Raw genomic sequence first — 18,525 nt, 5'->3', positions numbered from 1 at the left:
ATTGAACAAGAATAACACTCAACTTGTTTTCATACCCACTTGTCCATCTGTGTGAATGTCCGCACGTAAATCTTAAGTCTTCTGAAATATACTACAGAAAAATACGGAAAATGTAGAAGAGTGTTTGCCATTGCTAGACATAGTTTCTCAAAACAACACCTAAAAGTTTCTGCAACTGTACAAAGCACATGGATATGTAATGTGTCTAGCACTGAGGCAGTTTGATTGGTTGTCTGTTGCGTAACTCTGTGTTACATTCCTGCACCTTGTAGTTGGTGAATCTCATTTAACTGGTCAAGAACATGGCCAAGAATATATATTTAAGTATTTAAGCGTTAGTATTTGTTGTACTTCTCCTAAATTAATGTTCATTAAGTTGTTAAATTTTTTGACAGTAATGGCAATCTAATATGACCTGAATATGTTCTTTATATACTTTTCATGAGATTTGCACTGTAAGGTGGACAAGGGCTTTACTTTACAATGGCTTAACTTTGGGTTAAAAGCAATGCTAACACTCTTTTTAAAATTTCAAGTGTGAAACATTGCTTAAAAGGATAGTTCTACCAGAAAGACTCGGGAGATAAAATGATATAACAAGTGTAAATTTATTAATAGCTCAGCAAGCATAATTTTATAAAGTCTTTGACGTAGGCCCCGTCCTTAGCAAGCAATGCGAGGGTAACGCAATCTGCAAATCCCGCCTGAAGATGAAGGCAGGGGCGCAGCCGACCCCCTGGAGGTAAAGGAAGGGACCATCCTGGTGGTGGTGGGGAGGATGGAGGGAAAGGACCATCTTGGAGGTGGTTGGGGAGGATGGAGGTAATTGGCGCCGTCAGTATCTGCGAACTCAGACGAATGTAAGTACCATTCTTTTATACTGAGAGTGTTAACACGTGATTGGTTAGAAGTGAGTTAATACAAGCTGATTGAGTCTTCCTGGCAGAACTTAACGCTAAGCTTACATTTCTCTCAAAAATGAAAATTGTCATCATTTACCATCATGTCGTTGCAAAACTGTATGCACACAAAGCCCAAAAGAAGATATTTTGATTTTGAAGAACTCTTTTTTTCTTTAAGATTCCACAGGAGAAAAAGAGAGTTGTGCAGATTTTGACCAACATGATGGTAAGAAAATTTAACCTAGGGTTAAAATTGCCTTGACCCAGGATTAAACATTGTGCGATGAAGCATGAGTGGTTCAATACTTAAAAATAGTCAGCAACTAAGCAGTTAACTGCTTCAGCATGCTCTTTATATGTTCCACCCTTTGTCCTGTGAATGACTAACACACAAATCAACACAAAAATTTCCCTGCGTGTTATAACAGCTCTGTAATGACTGATTGGGAATAGGAACCAATCCATCAAACGGAGAAGTAATCTCAGAGTGACAGGAGCAGTTCCACTCCTCTGCGCAGTCTATCGGATTGATGGAAATGCTTCTCGATGTAATGCATAACTGCTGACCTGCCCCGGCAGAACGGCTCGTCCAATACACTTCAGCCCAATCAGATCCTGAGACTAAGACACTGTAGGGGAAAATTGAAAAGGCTCATCAGCTGCAACCCATCTAACAAATAATTGCATAAAAGTGACACTGTAATCTGGTTTCAGTAGGAAAGGAAAATTATTCAAGTTTCATTTTGTAAAACACTTTCATTACGGTTTTGTTATATGATTAGTTCACCCAAAAAATACAATTGTGTCAATATTTAATTAGTCATTTCATTCAAAATCTGTATGTTTTTTTTCTTCTTATGTAGAGCACAAAGGGAGAGATTAATAAATACTAGTTGCTCTTTTCCATGCAATTATAAATTAATTTAGAAAGAATTCAAAAGCTCTATAAAGTGGCCCATACAATTTGTGTGCCATATTTCATGTCTTCTGAAGCCAAATGATATTAGCTTTGTGTGAGAAACTGTGGGAAATTTGCTATTCACTGATTACCTTTCCCTCCACTGAGCTCACTGTGACCAGGTCACTGAGTAAGAAAGGACTCGAGAGCCTGATCTGTCTTGATTTGTGATCGAATCATTCAGAGTTTTGTAATGTCGATCAATTCAGAAGACTCAAAAAAAGGAATTGGACCTTTTTTTTTTTTTTTTTATCAACACTCATCAGCATGCCAAACGAGAACAATAGCACATCTTAAATTTTCATATGGCATCTAAGAACTGGTGCACAATGTTATATCGACTACTTATATAACACTTTTAAGGTTGCTTTCACATCCTTTTGAAACTCCAGTCCCAGTTCATTGTGAATGCATGAAAAAAAAAAGAAGATCGATGAAATTCCTTTTTTCCTTTTTTTTTGTTCTCCATGGAAGAAAGTCATATAGGTTTGGGAAAACATTAGGGTGAGTAAATAACTTGTCATTTTTGGATGAACTAGTCATTTAAGAAAATAGTAAAAGCTATTATCAAAAGTCTTAATCTTTAATAAAAGAGGGAATTGTCCTATTCTTTTCCAAAAAACCTGGCATTGTATATAACGAAAATTGTTGGCTCTTGGATGAATTACTTTTGTTCCCCTTTTATAAGTTGCTTTGGAAAAAAAGTCTTATAAATGCAAAAAAGTACAATTATATATAAAATCAACTTGAATAGTGATGACAAATTTGAAGTCTAGAGCAGAAGAGTGACGCATAGCTTTTATTCTCCTGCTGGAATTGTAGTGAAATTATAGTTGAAAAGAAAGTGATTCATCCTTTCAGGCAAAATTGTGAACATGTTCAAATGTCAAGAAGCATATGTTTCTCTCAGTCATTTCAGGTTCTGCAGCCTACGCAATTGCTGCACTGGACATTTAATAACCATGTTAACGTGTTCTAGCACCTTCTTCTTTTGCAGTCGTTACTACAGTCATTTCCTGTAATTTTCCGAGAAGACGAATGAATTAAATTAGGGCTGGGCTCTGGGGGGGTATATACCGATGGTGGAAATGACTCCCAGCAGGTCAAAGTATTCCTGTAGGACACTCTGACATAAGGATGAACCCTCTTCTTCTGCCTAAGGGTCACTGGTCAGAGTCTGCACTGAAACCGTCGGGTGAGAAGACGGTGAGGGCTTTGAAGGAGTTAAACGAGGACCGTCGAGGCTTCAAGCCCAGCGCTGATCAGCACTCAGTGATGCAGGAGGAGGAGGAGGAAGAGGAAGGAGGAGCGAACAGAGCAGCTGAGCCTTTCTGCTTTCAGTCTCTCGTCAGCGAGTGCCAGAGCAGTTTCCTTTGCTGTGCTTCTCTGAGAAACACACACACACCAGAACGCTCTTCATTGCTGGTTGGGGGAGAGTGCTAAATCCTTTTCTCTCTCTCTCTGCCTGGATCATGCTGCCCTGGAAAAGGAGTAAGTTTGTGCTTGTGGAGAATGAGTCCAAAACCAAGCCAAAAAGTCTTGGAGCCGGGCTCACCTACCATTCCCTGCTGTCGACTTTGCTCCACTCCTGTCCGGACCTCGTTCCTGACTGCCCGTTCCAATGGCTGGGGAGCGTCTTCCACAGTAAACGCCAGAAAGTGGAGCTCAATAAAGAGGAACCCACCTACAAGGTGCGTTACCTGGGCAGCGCGGTCACCATCATGGCTAAAGGTGACGACTGCACGCAGGAGGCGGTGGCCAAGATTTGGACTCGCAGCAACTACGGCGAACAGAGCGCCAAGATGAAGCTCACCGTCGGGCCGCACGGCATCCGCTTGGGGGCGGATAGAGGTGGCAAGAAGAAGCCCGTCCACCTCTATTCCCTCAACCGCATCACATACTGCGCAGCTGACCCCTTTCGACCCAAGATTTTCGCTTGGATTTACAGGCATCAGGTGAAGAATAAAGCAGTGGTGCTACGCTGCCATGCCGTCCTATTGCCGAAGGCAGAAAAGGCCAGAGCGATAGCGCTCAGCCTGTTCCAAAACTCAACGTCCGCATTCACAGAGTTCAAGAGGCTTAAGCGCCAATCTGACTTCCGTCATTGCCAGCAGCAGCTGTTGGGCGAAGACATTGTACCGCTTATGCCTATTCGGAGACTCCTAAACGGCCAATGCCACTACCAGCCACCTACAGAAAAGCCTGGGAGTGCCACACGGCTCTCCTCGATTACTGAGGAAGAGGAGGAGGAGGAGGAGGACAGACAGGCGGATGCGCAATCCAACAACACCACGACAAACACCGGCACATCCAGTCCCCTTCCGGAGAAAGATCTGGGGAAGATCGTAAATAGACTGGACGAGGTTTCGATTACCAGCTGGGATGAAGCACAGATGACTATCAGCACTCTGGTGTGAGGTCACTTGGATACAGTTTAGCGTCTTCACCACTGAGTCTCTGTCCTGTCGCCTTTCCTGCCAACCCAGTCTTGTCTGGTACGTCCATCGATGCACCGTGAAACAGCCCTCCGAAACTTGGGGTAAGGACCGTTGGCACCCACGATGCTGCTTGCAGAAGAAGCGTTCCAAGAGATGCATGGAGAGGGAGAGCCAGTACAAGCACAATACAAGGAGGACCACAGGTACACCAATCATTTGGAGTTGGTTGAGAGCTTACACCGAAAAGCCTTTATCTACCCCCGACATCGAGCAAAGCTTGAACTGCACCCGAAGACAATAAAGCATTCATCTCATACTACTCACACCACCTTTGTTTGTTTTTTTGAGTACATGCCAAGTGCTTTAGACTGACGGACTATAAGAAGGAACATTAAAATGTGACTTTTTGAACAGCCAGTCTGTCTTTTGATGTTCGTAACTGTCCCCCGGTGACCTCTCTCAACGGGCTCAGCTTCAATGGGATGCGGTTAAAGCTGGTTTATTGGCACTGGGAGCAGCACTAATGAATTAAACCATAACTTAGGAATCGAGTCATTGACTTGACATGTTTACTGCTACCATTCGTCACAGCTCTGCTAATCAGTAATGAATAACAAGTGGAGGCATCACCTGTGAGGTTTAAGATGGGCCTTTTAAAATGTTTTTAAAAGGTATCAATTTTACACTGTGATTTGTCCGGGACCAATGGCAGCCATGCATCTTGTGGTTATACAAACGAGCACTTGTAATTTATGCTGAATTTGTGTTGGTGTAATGTGTTAGTCATAAAAACTAATTTTTATGCTGTTCACATGAAGGTCGCAGCTTCCATCTGTCAACGCTGGCATGTGTTTTGTAATTTCAGTGCATCCTTTTAATCTTCTGGAAACTGGGGGAAAACCGTAAAACATTTTTCTACTACTTCCATCTTTTTCTGCACAATGGAACACTGTCGGTGTGAAAAATTGCCAGAAGTTGCATAATAAAATGTTTGCTTATATTAATTATGAATTCTTAGAGCCCCAGCTTTCCATTTATTTCATCTCGGGATGATCGGATTGAGTTTATTTGAAGGATTTGAAAATGCAAACTGCTGATTTTCAGGCTGTATTTTAAAAGATCATTTCTTGCTTAAATAAATATTTAATTCATAGAAAAGGAAAAAAATGTCCATTGACATCTTGTGAGTGGGCTGTGAAAGGAACTGATTTCATCTGTTGCTGAGGGGCATTTAGCTTTTCCATCAAAGTGAGGCAATTAATCAGCAGATTGAATTGTTGAGAATGTGAGCATAAAACACCTGGGCAGGCAGCGCAGAGCTTTCAGCTTGACATGAAATCAGCCAGAAGAGGCTTCAACAGCCTCTCAGTGCATAGTTGATTAAATCGGACAAAAGGACAAGCACATAAATAAGCAAAACTAAGATCTGCATCCAATTCACCATAACAAGATCTGCTTTCTGAAGTGCATTTGAGAACGGTTTCGTTAGTGGTGCTTGCTAGGGCAAATATTGCTATTGCTCAGGTTTAGGCAAGGGTTGTGTGGATGATTTATTCCTCAAATCGTGTCACTTGAGGAGAGTTGTATTCTTAGCTTTCTAAGTGATTATACCTGCAATTCCTGATAAAGTCCCATCTAGTTAGATTGAAGGAGGAACCCAAGCCATATCTAGAGACTCAAGGGTGGATTCTTGACTCTATAGCCAGTAAGACACCACCTAGCAATCAACTAGAATACCTTCAAAACTGCATAGCAACACCTTGACAATGGGTGATCACAAATCACCCATTGTGGCACCACCTTTTCTACATTAAGGGCTAGATTTACTAACAGCTTGTGCCAGCACAAACTCTCTTTTGGAGTTAAAAAAATTACTGTCAGGATTTATTAAAGACACGCAGTGAAAATTAGCACTGAAAAGGCTTGGAAGGGGTTATTTTTGCTGCTGACCGTATTGCATATGCATTTGTAGGAGTTTCCCTTTCAGACGCAAAATTCATGGGAGTATTTTAAATAATCATACAAGGTGATTTACTAAGGTTTGCGCTATAGTCAATTTACTGGCTCTTGGTAGATTGCGTTGGTCATTATGGAAATGATCTGACTGTGTCTGTGTTCTTTAATTTCGATGTCGTCAGTAGATTACGAGCAGAACTTTCCACTCCTTTTTTAGTAAATCTGGCCCTAATTGTACAAATCTGGTTTCTTTTGTTGTTTAATTATTTTGTTTACAGCACCAGATACAATTTTTAGATAATTTTAAAATAAAACATAATAATGGTTTGTCCATGAAATGTGGGGGATGCTTTAGGTCAGTGGTTCTCAAACCTGTCCTGGCGTACCCCCAACACTGCACGTTTTCTTTGTCTCCCTAATAAAACACACCTGATTCAACTCATCAGCTCATTCACCCATGTTATAATAAACTTGTTTAATTAACTTAATAGGACTGAGTGGACAGCCGTAAAAAAAAAAAAACAAAAAAAAAAAAACAGCTTACAAAAGGTAATATTGTGAATTTCTGTTATTTTGTGAAATATTGTGAATTTCTGTGAATTTCACATATTTCTGTCTGTTCTGACAAATATGTGGATTTTTGTTAACGGGGCATCAACGAGGCATAGAGAAAGAGGGAGACATATTTGTCAAATAACAAATACAGTCAGAAAATTATGTCCATATGGCAGCTGAAATGTGCATTATGAGAGGAACACACATTTTACATGATTGTATTAAGCAAGCATTATTTTTGTTTATATACCGTAAACTACATCTGGATTGAACTCCAAATGCAAACCACTTTGAATTTGCCTTCTGTCTAAAAGTATGTATAGACAGAATAAAAGATAAAAATATTTACCCAAAAAGAAATTCTGTAATTTCCCCCCTGATGTTGTGAAATACATTTAATGCTGTATGATGTAATTTTGTCTTTGGAACACAAAAGGAGTTAATATATAACTTAAACCCCTGGTTTCACAGACAAGGCTTAAAGGTGCAGTGTGTGATTTTTAGCGGCATCTAGTGGTGAGGTTACGAATTGCAACCATCAAAAGTTACGTTGGCCGACAGGAGATGTCGTCGTCTGAGACAGCAGAGAGTAGGCAGTTAAGCAATGAGGTTTCTTTACGAAGATAAATTAAGAAATGATGTTTACTTTATTATTCAGTAAAACGATATGTTATTGCGAATATTATTGTTACCTGTTCCTCATTGTGTCATTGTTTTATTCGCTGACTTTAGCTAGCTTCTTTGCATGTAGAACAACATAGTGACGAAAAAGTTTGTCCGTTCAGGGCCACGGTTGAAAGTTGAAACATGTCGGCACAAAATGGCGCATTTCAACGTAAGGGGACCCGCGGTGTATGCAGTAGCTCATTCTGAGGTAATAAAAACGTAACGATTCATTAAGTAAGGTCTTTATACACCACTGAAAACATAGTGTGTTATAGTAGTCATAGTATATAATATAATATATTATATTGCATTTCTGTCTACAGATCCTCCTAAATATTACACAATGCACCTTTAAGCCTAGTCCCAGACTAAAATGCATGTTTGAGCTGTTTTAACTGAAAGCAGCTTGGACTGACATAATTTAAAATATGTCAGAGCCATTTTTTTTTTAGCTTAAGATGCACACCAGTAATGTTTTTCTCTAAGGCACGTTTATTAAAAATGCTTAAATGTCCTAATTGAACTAAGGCATAATCTTCTGTTTGTGAAACCAGGCCTAAATGAAGAGCACAACTCACAGACTGATCAAATTTTGGAGCTTGACAAACGTGGTCACTATTAACTGTTGTTGCATAAAAATATGGTGTTGGATTTAAAAAAACAACAACAGCTGTATAAAGTTTCTACAAAATTTCTCTTTTGTGTAACACAAAAAAAAAAAAAAAAAACCTGCTAACACTTTACTTAAAGCCCTTATGTATAATGCTATATAAAGACCTCAAACTTTTGAAAGTTAGTATTTATGTGTAAATGACAGATTGACATCCTAATCTGGACATTTAGTGGCTGCATGTGATGGACACCATTTTGTCCCTGGGATGGGATTCTGAAAGTGTAATCTCCCCTCTAACTCTCTAACTGTTAGAAAATGTGAGTGTGAGTTTGATGTGAGTGACAGAATAATGGAAGTGAAGAGTGCTACTTCTCTCCTGTAAGCCTCGATGAAAGTGTTAATAGCTTCCTTTGGAGGCACAGAGGGGAACAAGGTGTGCTGGGCCGGGACATACAGGATCAATGAGCCATCTTTCAGGCATACAGAGAGAGAGAGAGAGAGAGAGCGATAAAAAGGATGACAGCCCTGTTTTAGGTGTGTGTGTGTTTAAAACGAGAGATAAAGAGAGAGACTTGCATTTGTATTCCTCAGCAGCACCGTTCTCTTCTCTCGAACAGTAGCGCTGGATTCTGCATTATTACTTCCAAACACACACTGTGCCGGATCAAATTCCCTGAAGGTTCAATCATAAATAGTTAATTCCTTGAGAAATATTTGCACACATAGGTAGAGAGCAAAGATGTTTGCTCTATTCAAACTTAGTTGAGCAAAGCTTTGATAGTGTTTAACCTCTAAATAAAGATGGTTTCATTTAAATCTCTAAAACAAATAAAAGGCAGAATAAAACAAACCTGATTGATTTCCTGAACAGATCTGGCAGAACTGAAGGGGGCTTAGTAGAAACTGTTTTGTTTGCATTTTTTGTTTGCACTTTATTTTACAATACATGCACTTACATGTACTTAGTGTACTTAAGAATACTGGTTAATATAAGGTAACCACACGGGTTAAGGTTAGGTATAGGTTCAGGGTTAGTACCTAGTTATTACCACCCAGTTATTGTAATAAGTACACAGTATTTACAAGGGGAACTTGACTCTAAAATAAAGTGCTACCCATTATTTTAATAACATCATTGAATTACATGTGGCGGTTTATTAATCGCATATCAATATTTACTAAGAAAAGCTTCCAAGTAATGCACACTCTAATGACAATTTGTCGTTTGTCGACAAGATATCGTATGACTTGTCTTGACACTACCATTCAAAAGTTTGGGGTCGGTAAGATTTTGTGATGTTTTTGAATTTTGATAGAAGTCTCCTATGGTCATCAAGGATTCATTTATTTAATCAAAAACACATTTACACAGTAATATTTCTACAAGAAATCTTCAGAGATCATTCTAATATGCTGATTGGTGCTCAATAAACATTTATTATTGTTATAGTCAACGTTTAAAATCGTTTTGCGACTTAATATTTTTTTGTGGAAACCTTTGATGAATAGAAAGAACAGCATATGGATATCTTTTGTAACACTATACATGTATTTACTGTTGCTTTTGATCAATTTAATGCATCCTTATTAATAAAAGTGCAAATCTCTCTAAAAAAGTGTATCTTACTGACCCCAAACTTTTGAACGGTAGTGTATATAAAGAGCATTCCTGTAACTCAAACAAAATGTATTGACTTCAACATGCATTCCTGGTATTATTGTGCTTTCCAAAAGAAGAAACGACTCCCAAGATGACTTCCTATTTCACAATGCGTCAATGCTATGGAAGTAAAATGGGTAGCAAATGCTTTCATGATAACTTTAGATCTTCAAGATAATAATAGATTCAAAAGGAACACGATGTAATTCTAACACACAAACGGCTGCATGAAATTAGATTGCCTTGTCCACGCTGATCCACAGAATCCGAGCTAAAAAAGCTTATCTGTTATTAGTGCTATACAGAGCAATATACTCCAAACACAAGCCACCCACAAGGGACCTTGGCTCACTGACAATGAATTGTGCATGACCTTTCAAAAACAATGCTTGCTCACCTTTACGACCATATTTATTTCATGGTGGATGAAATATATTATTCTCTGACAGTCCTCCTGTTAAGACCGATCAGCATCTGTACTGTTATCTAAGCTATAGAATCTGTGTGACTTGAATAATTCAGTGTTTTCATCCAAAATATTCTCTTTGCTTGTGTGTTTTCTCAACTCATATTTCTCTGCAGTTCTAGAACTAGACGAAGAGAAAATTTAATGGGGAGAGGATTCTTCAAAGATCAAAGCAAGACCTTTGATGTTGTCGCATCACTTGTTTTAGCATCAACATCAAAGTTTAACTCTCAGAAAAATAAAGAGAATAAGGCTGGTTAATTTGCCCATGAGAATCAGATGTTTAAGACCATTAAAGAAAATGTGAAGTCAAAATCGACCCATTCATTAACGCACAGTATTGATTAATAAATAACTTTCCTGATGTAACAAGCAAAATTCACTTTTATAAGATGTTTGATCACAGATGTGTGTCCACAGTGTTCGTAAACAACCAGCCTGTAAAATCCACCCACTCCTTTTTTTTGTAATCCCCATAAATCATAAACAGTCCCTCCAAACAAATTATAATTTTTTTCTGAAATATTTTTAGATTAACATGACGGTACATGCTATAGTCGATTAGTTGAATCAACTTAACTCATCGACTAACCATTCAGGAATGCCCATTTGCATTCTAAAAGTTAAAATTTCTTCTTGAGTCTCTCCATCAGTATCCGGCTCTTGTTTGAACATGCAAGGCTGAAAACCGCTAATGACAATTTGTAACATTTTGCCTGCGTGACATTCTCCAGTTTTGTTGTTGTCGGAGTATCCGAAGCTCGAGCTGTAAAGGCCACGCCCTCTTCTGGAAAGGGGGCCGGGAGCAGCAGCTCATTTGCATTTAAAGGGATACATACAAAAACGGCGTGTTTTTGCTCACACCCAAACAGAAGCAAATTTGACAAGCTATAATAAATTATTTGTGGGGTATTTTGAGATGAAACTTCCTGGGACAGCAGAGACTTTTTTTTGTGAAAAGGGGCGTAATAGGTCCCCTTTAATCAGTCTGGAAATCCGGAAGCATGTTAAACATGCTTTATATTTCAGAAAAGACTTTAGACAAACAAAGACGGTGCACTCATTTTACTATGAATGGGAGAAAATGCAAAGCGCAATATGGCGGAATAAGCCCCGCCTTCTAAACAAGTTCGCCAATAACTGCAGCTGCCTTTAAAAGCTCCAGTTGCTATAGAAACAGTCAGTGTTCTGAGATGCACGCTTAAATACGGTACATGCACATTGGCTGGTCCATCCTGAATAATGCAGTTTTTTTGTCAGGATTTGAGCATTTGGAAACAACATTTATGAGGCAGTTGTTGTCAAATTTCATTGCTGATTTCAAATATGAAATTTAATCATAAGCTTGGTGTAGAATTTGATGATTCCCCATTTAACGAGATAAGCTGCACTTGCATGACTGAAATAGGGACTTTGATTTCAGTCAAATGGCTGTTTTTGACCGGAATAAGGTTTAATAAGGATCATAATAAGGTGTAATCGTAGGGTGCTTTAAGTATTCCCAGGAGACAACGCTCTATCTCTGGACAAGACGTTCCACCAATGCGGTCATCTCCAATTCAAATATGATACAGGCTGCGATCGCCAGCTGGCCTGTGAATCTGCTGACGTAAATTTCAGCATTAGAGAGCTAATTATGAGCTTGATAGTGTGAAACAGAGGGCCTGCTCTAAACTAGCCCCTGTTGTGCTAATATCCTTAATTATCCTGCAACATTAGTGACACTGATGTCACCTTTTAAATGTCAGCACTCTAGCAAAGAGCAAAACAATTATTCATCACCGAGTCATAATGACCTCACAGACCCTGCCAACAGCCATCATCCTATCAAACAATCCTCTGCCACACTGATTTATAATTAGTGATACTTGCTAAGGCAAACATCACTAATGCTATTGCTCAAACTTTGGGTGTGGACTTTGTGGAAATCCCTAATCCTAAGTATTAAGGTGCATCATTTTTTTTTATGCAGTTTGTTGAAAAGAGATGTGCTTTTATTCAGACTTATGACTGCATGGCAGGCAATATAACATGATCATGCATCAGACAGATGGAACCATAAGTTAACATTGGGGAAAAGACCCTAATTAGTTAATTATGCGTACGTTATCATTATGCGATCCTCCCTCTCCTCGTTGCTGGGCTTGTTTTATTACTTTCCTGTGAAAAACAATATATTGGATTAGACCTTATGACATGCTCCTCCTCTGGGTGAATTCCAGTACCTCGGCTGATGCAATAACACACAGTCCTTTTCCAATAAGATCTTTGCGGAACATTTTCCACCTCTGGCAATCGCTTTCAGACATTTCTCTGATTGCCGCTATGAGACATGCAGCTCTTAAACCCTTAGATTTGGATGACTTTGAAATGCAGGCAAACAACCTTTATCAAAAAGCTCCAACTGCCTCTGGCTTGATATCACTGGCAGCAAAGCAATGAAACCTGAAGCCAAATGTTTGCAATCCCCCTCAGAGGCGGAGAAATTACACGCCTAGAGGATTTTTTTTTTAGATTTTTTTTGATATTCTTTATTTTGGTGTAGCAGCATAGACAACAGCATTTATTTCAAATCAGAAGTAGTTGCATTTTTCCTGCTGTTCAATTTTTCTCTTTTTACATAATACAAAAGTAAACTAAATGATAAAAAAAAAAAAAAAAAAAATTACACATAAAAAGAGGTAATGTAAAATAACAGTAACAACAAAAGTTTTTACAACTTGGGGAAGGACAAATGTATACTTAATGTTCTAACTCTATACTGAAGGGTATTAATTGTGGGTTCTTAGTCCATGGTAGAGACTAAAGGAGAAAGCACACTATAGTTTCCAATATGTGGTAGGGAAGAGTTACAAGGAAGATTACAATGACATTCTTCATTCACGAGGAAAGGATCATTTGTTCTATACCTCCACAAAGTCTGGCCGTAACGGCCTTACATATTCCACCCACTTGGTCCAGAATTTAATGAACACATGTTTCTGAAGACGGAGGGAAAAAGTAATTCTTTCCATAACATAGATATCATTTACTATGTCCATCCACTCTCGTATTGTGGGGGGGTTCAGGAAGCAACCAACGCCTTGTGAGCGCTTTTTTACCATGCCTAGAGGATATTAATACAGGAACAGGCATGCTTAGATCCAAACTAAGCATGTGCAAAACTCAGTGTGTCAGTGGGTTGTCTTGAACGACTTTATGACAGCAATATTTGGGCACTGCCCTTTGATTTAAAGGGTTAAATTTAGTGAAAACTTCTCCGAAAGCGTTTTAGCATGCTGACAGTCTCGCACCCTATCTATACTACAAGCATAGCAACACAGCTATTTAAATTAGTCATGACACACTGCGCTGTTTGCTTCCCATGCAGACACAGTGTAAGTTACATTTAGCATGCTAATGGAGTGCTAAAACTCTCCCCAGAAATTTGCATATCTAAAGGACCTCATTTAAAGCACCGCTGCTTCAAAAGTTAAAGGTAAATCTAGATACTCTAATTATCGACTAATGTGTTGTTGGATGACTTGCAGAACATCCTGACCAATCCATAATGCATATGCATAACCAATTTTGACTGAGTACAACTAATCTCATCTGTGTGTTCTCTTGCCATCTTTTCCTATTAACTGTCTGTAAGGCTGTAGCTTTGCCAGACTTTCAAGTTCATGCAGTTGTCACCAGGTTGCATCAAAGCTTTTTTCAAAGGTGACAGTCCATTTTACAGGAAACCAAACGTAACGTCTCAATCTTGATTCAACCTCCAATCTCTGATAAAACGCTTAGGTTTCCTTGGCACATAAATAAACTGATAAAAACTCAATAATAATCCTTTACAGATTCAACAGCACTTTGAGCTCTCCCATACAGACGAGCTGATTGAGTTAATGAGGCGGGAGAAACCCTCAGTATTTCATGATATTCTGTCCTTCAGCTCTGCTCAGAAAGGTGTTTCATAATGCGACTGAATTTATTAAGACGTAAGAACAGCTCAAAGCTACATTCATCCTTCATTAACCAGGTTATAAAATAGTCACATCTCTTTTCTGTTGCCAAACTTTCCTCCTGTGGCTGTTGAATGTGTCCTCTGAATGAATCTGTTGACCTTTTAAGTGTCACTTTAGTCAGATGTCTCCCACAGGCTGACATGTCAGACCCTTGGAGCCGGATGGAGGAATACTCAGACATGGAATTTTTGCCATTTAGTCCATTTACTTAATTAAAATTTTAAATGCAGCTCAATTCTTTAACCTTTTGTCACAACATACATGCAATGAATGTAAATGTGTACATTTTTTATTTTTACAATATATATAGGCTATATAAAAAAAATGGTTACACTTTGTTTTACAGTACGTGTACTTACAGTGTACTTAAGAAAGTACTGGTTAATACAAGGTAACTACATGGATTAAGGTTAGGTTTAGGGCTAGGTTCAGGATTAGTACCTTATTAGCCAATTATTGCAATTAATGAAGCTCTAGCATAAGTTCTGCCGGGAAGACTCAATTGTTACGTCACTTATTACCTTCTCATCTATCCAATCATATTCCTATACTTATGGTATAAAAGATTGGTACTTACACACGTCTTGAGTTCGCAGATGCTGACGCTTCAATTCACCTCCATCCACCCCACCACCACCAGGATGGTCTCTTCCCTCCATCCACCCCACCACCACCAAGATGGGTCTTTCCCTCCATCCTCCCCAACACCACCAGGATGGTCTCTTCCCTCCATCCACCCCACCACCACCAAGATGGGTCTTTCCCTCCATCCTCCCCAACACCACCAGGATGGTCTCTTCCCTCCATCCTCCCCAACACCACCAGGATGGTCCCTTCCTATACCTCGCAGGGGGTCGGCTGCGCCCCTGCCTTCGTCTTCAGGCAGGATATGCAGATCCGGCCCCTCGGATTGCGAGCTACGGATGGGGCCTACGCCAAAGAACTTGATTGCTTGTTGGGCTGTTAATAAATGTTAATTGTCTTTCTGGTAGAACTATAATACTGTAAGTACATATGTATATGGATCATGGGACTAAAATAAAGTGCTACCTAAAAAAATACTTAATCCAATTGTGTTTGGATTACAGGAAGAATTCTTCAGCAATCAAATGTGTCCCACAGGATGTGGAAAGGGCCTTGTGGATGCAGGTGACAAGAATCCAGAACTTGCGGTCCTGATTCCCTCTCCATATCGTTTTCTATCAATTCTTTACTGACTTGTAAATCCAGGGCTTTCAACTAGGGGTATGTATATATGTTTTGAATTTTAAGACTTAAAAGACTGTTTTGACATTTAACATTTTTACCATTTTAAATTTAAATCATATAAAATATTAATATTGCAACGTTGATTACAAATGATGGCAATTTTGTAGCTTGACAAAATTCATTGAAGTTTGGAACAAATCCATTTAAACTAATTATTTGGCATTGAAAAAGTGACATTTAAAAAATGTATTAACATTAAAACTTACTTTCATTGCATTTCTAATTATTAGATCATTTCTAATTTTAATTATGTTCAACTTTATGTAATTTAGTAATGTTAATGTTTTCAACATATATTAATATTATTGAGAAAATCTAGCTATTTTACAATAGTGGTCTCTGAGTCTGAAATCCCTGTCTGCTTTAAAATTTAAGGGAATAGATTAATTTGATTGAAAACTCTTGGCAGTAATATTGTCAACATTGCTGACTTAAATGATGGCTTGGACACTATTTAATTAGAAGTTAAAATGTTTATGCAACAAGACTAGAACAAATCCATTCAAACAGATTATTTGGGGTTGAAAAAGTGTTATTGTGTTGGAAAGTCTCACTCAATTTAATTAAGTTTATTGAACGTGTATTTCTTGAGTGAAGAGAATACCAATGGCTTTGAAGACAGCATGAAAAGTGTCTGACCTGCTGCAAAGCCAAACGGTGTGCAGAAGAGAATCTGCAGTCAATTATAATAATTTGTCCTTATGTGTGGTGTTGGGAAGCAGTTCAAGTTATTCTTTTAACCCTTAAACGTATACCTCTGGTCTTTATTGACCCGGGACGTCATTCACTACCCTCCCACTCATTCATTTTTTAAAGTTAGACATTAACCTTCTATATATTCCTTAATAAATTCATTATAAGCAATATAAAACAAGAAAAAACTAAATTCTGTTTTCTAGTAATTTTTTGGTAAAAAGTGTATTGGGTCGCTAGCGACCCGAGATATGTAATAGTGTAATTGTTTTAGTTTTTTTTTCAGCACAAAAATAATTTAATCTCTGACGACTCAGTGGGCCCTATTTTAACGATCTGAAACGCAAGTATCAACGCAAAACGCAAGTAACTTTGTGGGCGGGTCTTGGGCGCTGTTGCTATTATACCGGCGGGATAAATGACTCTTGCGCCCGACGCAAATCTAAAATGGGTTGGTCTGAAGTAGCTTCATTATTCATAGGTGTGGTTTGGGTGTAACGTGAAATAAACCAATCAGAGCGACATCTCACATTCCCTTTAAGAGCAGGCACGCTTGTTCCATGGCGGATGGCTATTATAACGGCAGATTTGCCAGGCGCACGCTAGGAGCGGTTCACAGCCGAGGAGACCGACGTTCTCGTCAGGGCCGTAAAACACAGAGAAGTGACATTGTATGGGGATGGGAGAAACCCACCCAAATTAGCTTCGGTTAAACAGGCGTATAATAATTTGGGTAAATGTGTAAGCTAGATTTATGCCTATTTTTTCACATCATCATGGACACAACAATGATTTCCCTCGTGTGTTAATATTTTTCCTTGTAATAATGTATGGTTTTCTAAAAATGAGAACTGCTGCGTCAGTGTGTAGATGAGATAAGCAAAGTGTATGCGCGTTGTGCACACGCTACATTGATTATGGCCAAGCATGCGCCCTTAAAATAGCATATGAATAACATGCACAACGCGCCAATGACTTTAGACTAGGTTTTGGACTGATACGAAATGATGACGTGATGTTTCACTCATAATTACCGCAGACATAAAACAAAAGAATACACTAGTATCATCAGCAAAACTTGAAATAGCTCAGCGATTTACTGCAGAGTAAATGCTGTACACACAATCAAATATTAGTCTCACTGTCACTTGATGGTGGATCAAGTGCTGTCAGCAATCAAAATATTGAATTTGAAGACATTGAAAACGATAGTTTTGAGAATGTCTGAGATTGTGAATATGAGCCAGATGCTGAATGCATTGGGGAAATGAGCTCTGACGATGACAGTGATGATGGGAAAAGCATCTACTCAAATTGAACCCTTCCAGTTCCAAAAAGTAATGAAATATGCTTTATTTTATTCTTTTGTAACTGTTATTAAAATATTAAGAGAGTTTTAAATTGCAGCAGTAAGAGATCCATCCATATAGGTCTGGGTCTCTAAAGACCCAAGTATGTAATAATGATTGCCGAAACATTCATGCATGTTAGGGTTAAAAATGTAGTTAGATACTAACAAGCTAACAAGAAGCAAGGGATACAATCTTTATGATTAGATTCTATAAACAAAGCTGTATTTTTCTGGCACACAGATTGTTATACCAAAAACAAGTAGTCTGCAAAGTCAATCCCTATGGATATTGGCTTGAGACATCAGGAAATGTTCACTTTTTAATTGGCATGTAACTGGAATTTCTTTCCTAACTGTCTGAGTTTGAGTCTTTGGGGAGAACAGAGCACTGTCCGTAATTGAGACCAGCAGACTGGGCTGAGCTTTCGTGCGTGGACTGCCAAAGGAGAAAGCTCCTATAAATCCCTTTCATATGAATGTCAGCAAACAGGGCCATTTTCTTGAAGCCCTTCCAAAATAGGATGTTTGAAAAAAATCTTTCGATAGGTCCTCTTATCCTCAAGCGCAGGTGGCTAAGGCACAGAAGTTATTGAAATGGTGCTCCCTCGCCCACTTGGCTCCTCTGTGTAAATGGATGTCTTGATCATTTTCGGCACGGAGCGCTCTGTCATTTATGATGGGATTGATAGAGGCATGCAGCTCTTAAAGCTTTGCATTATTTATGCAAGATGTGCTTGCTGTTTTTCATGGCCAGATGTTCAAGGTTGTTTGCAGATGATGTTTTGAGAATGTGTTGCTTTTTTTCTTGCATGCATGTCATTGCATTTTCAGTGGCCTCAAGTTTTCATGCTACTTGGTTTGATATTATGTGTGCAATGCAATGACGTTGTCCAAAAGTGTCCTTTTCCGGCCGCTATTAGCTTTACATCTATCCTTTTTGATAATGCTTTTGCTGTGCCTGTTAGTTGTATGTCTTTCTCTTTCTCTGAGTAAT

At 38.8% G+C, this 18,525-nt stretch overlaps 1 protein-coding gene across 1 annotated transcript; it reads left to right on the top strand.

The window, feature by feature from the left end:
• Positions 1–649: 649 nt before the first annotated feature.
• On the top strand, positions 650–7,836 carry fam43b (family with sequence similarity 43 member B). Its single transcript, XM_084427146.1, has one exon. The coding sequence runs from the start codon at positions 3,333–3,335 to the stop codon at positions 4,275–4,277; it is 945 nt and encodes a 314-aa protein (XP_084283272.1). The 5' UTR covers positions 650–3,332; the 3' UTR covers positions 4,278–7,836.
• The last annotated feature ends 10,689 nt before the right edge of the window (positions 7,837–18,525 follow it).

Source organism: Rutilus rutilus (assembly GCF_951802725.1).
Source record: "Rutilus rutilus genome assembly, chromosome: 13".
Taxonomy (NCBI): domain Eukaryota; kingdom Metazoa; phylum Chordata; class Actinopteri; order Cypriniformes; family Leuciscidae; genus Rutilus; species Rutilus rutilus.
This window is presented reverse-complemented; position numbering and strand designations above follow the sequence as displayed.

Coding starts and splice junctions, on each gene's coding strand:
- fam43b (XM_084427146.1), top strand. CDS start 3,333: ATGCTGCCCTGGAAAAGGAGTAAGTTTGTGCTTGTGGAGAATGAGTCC.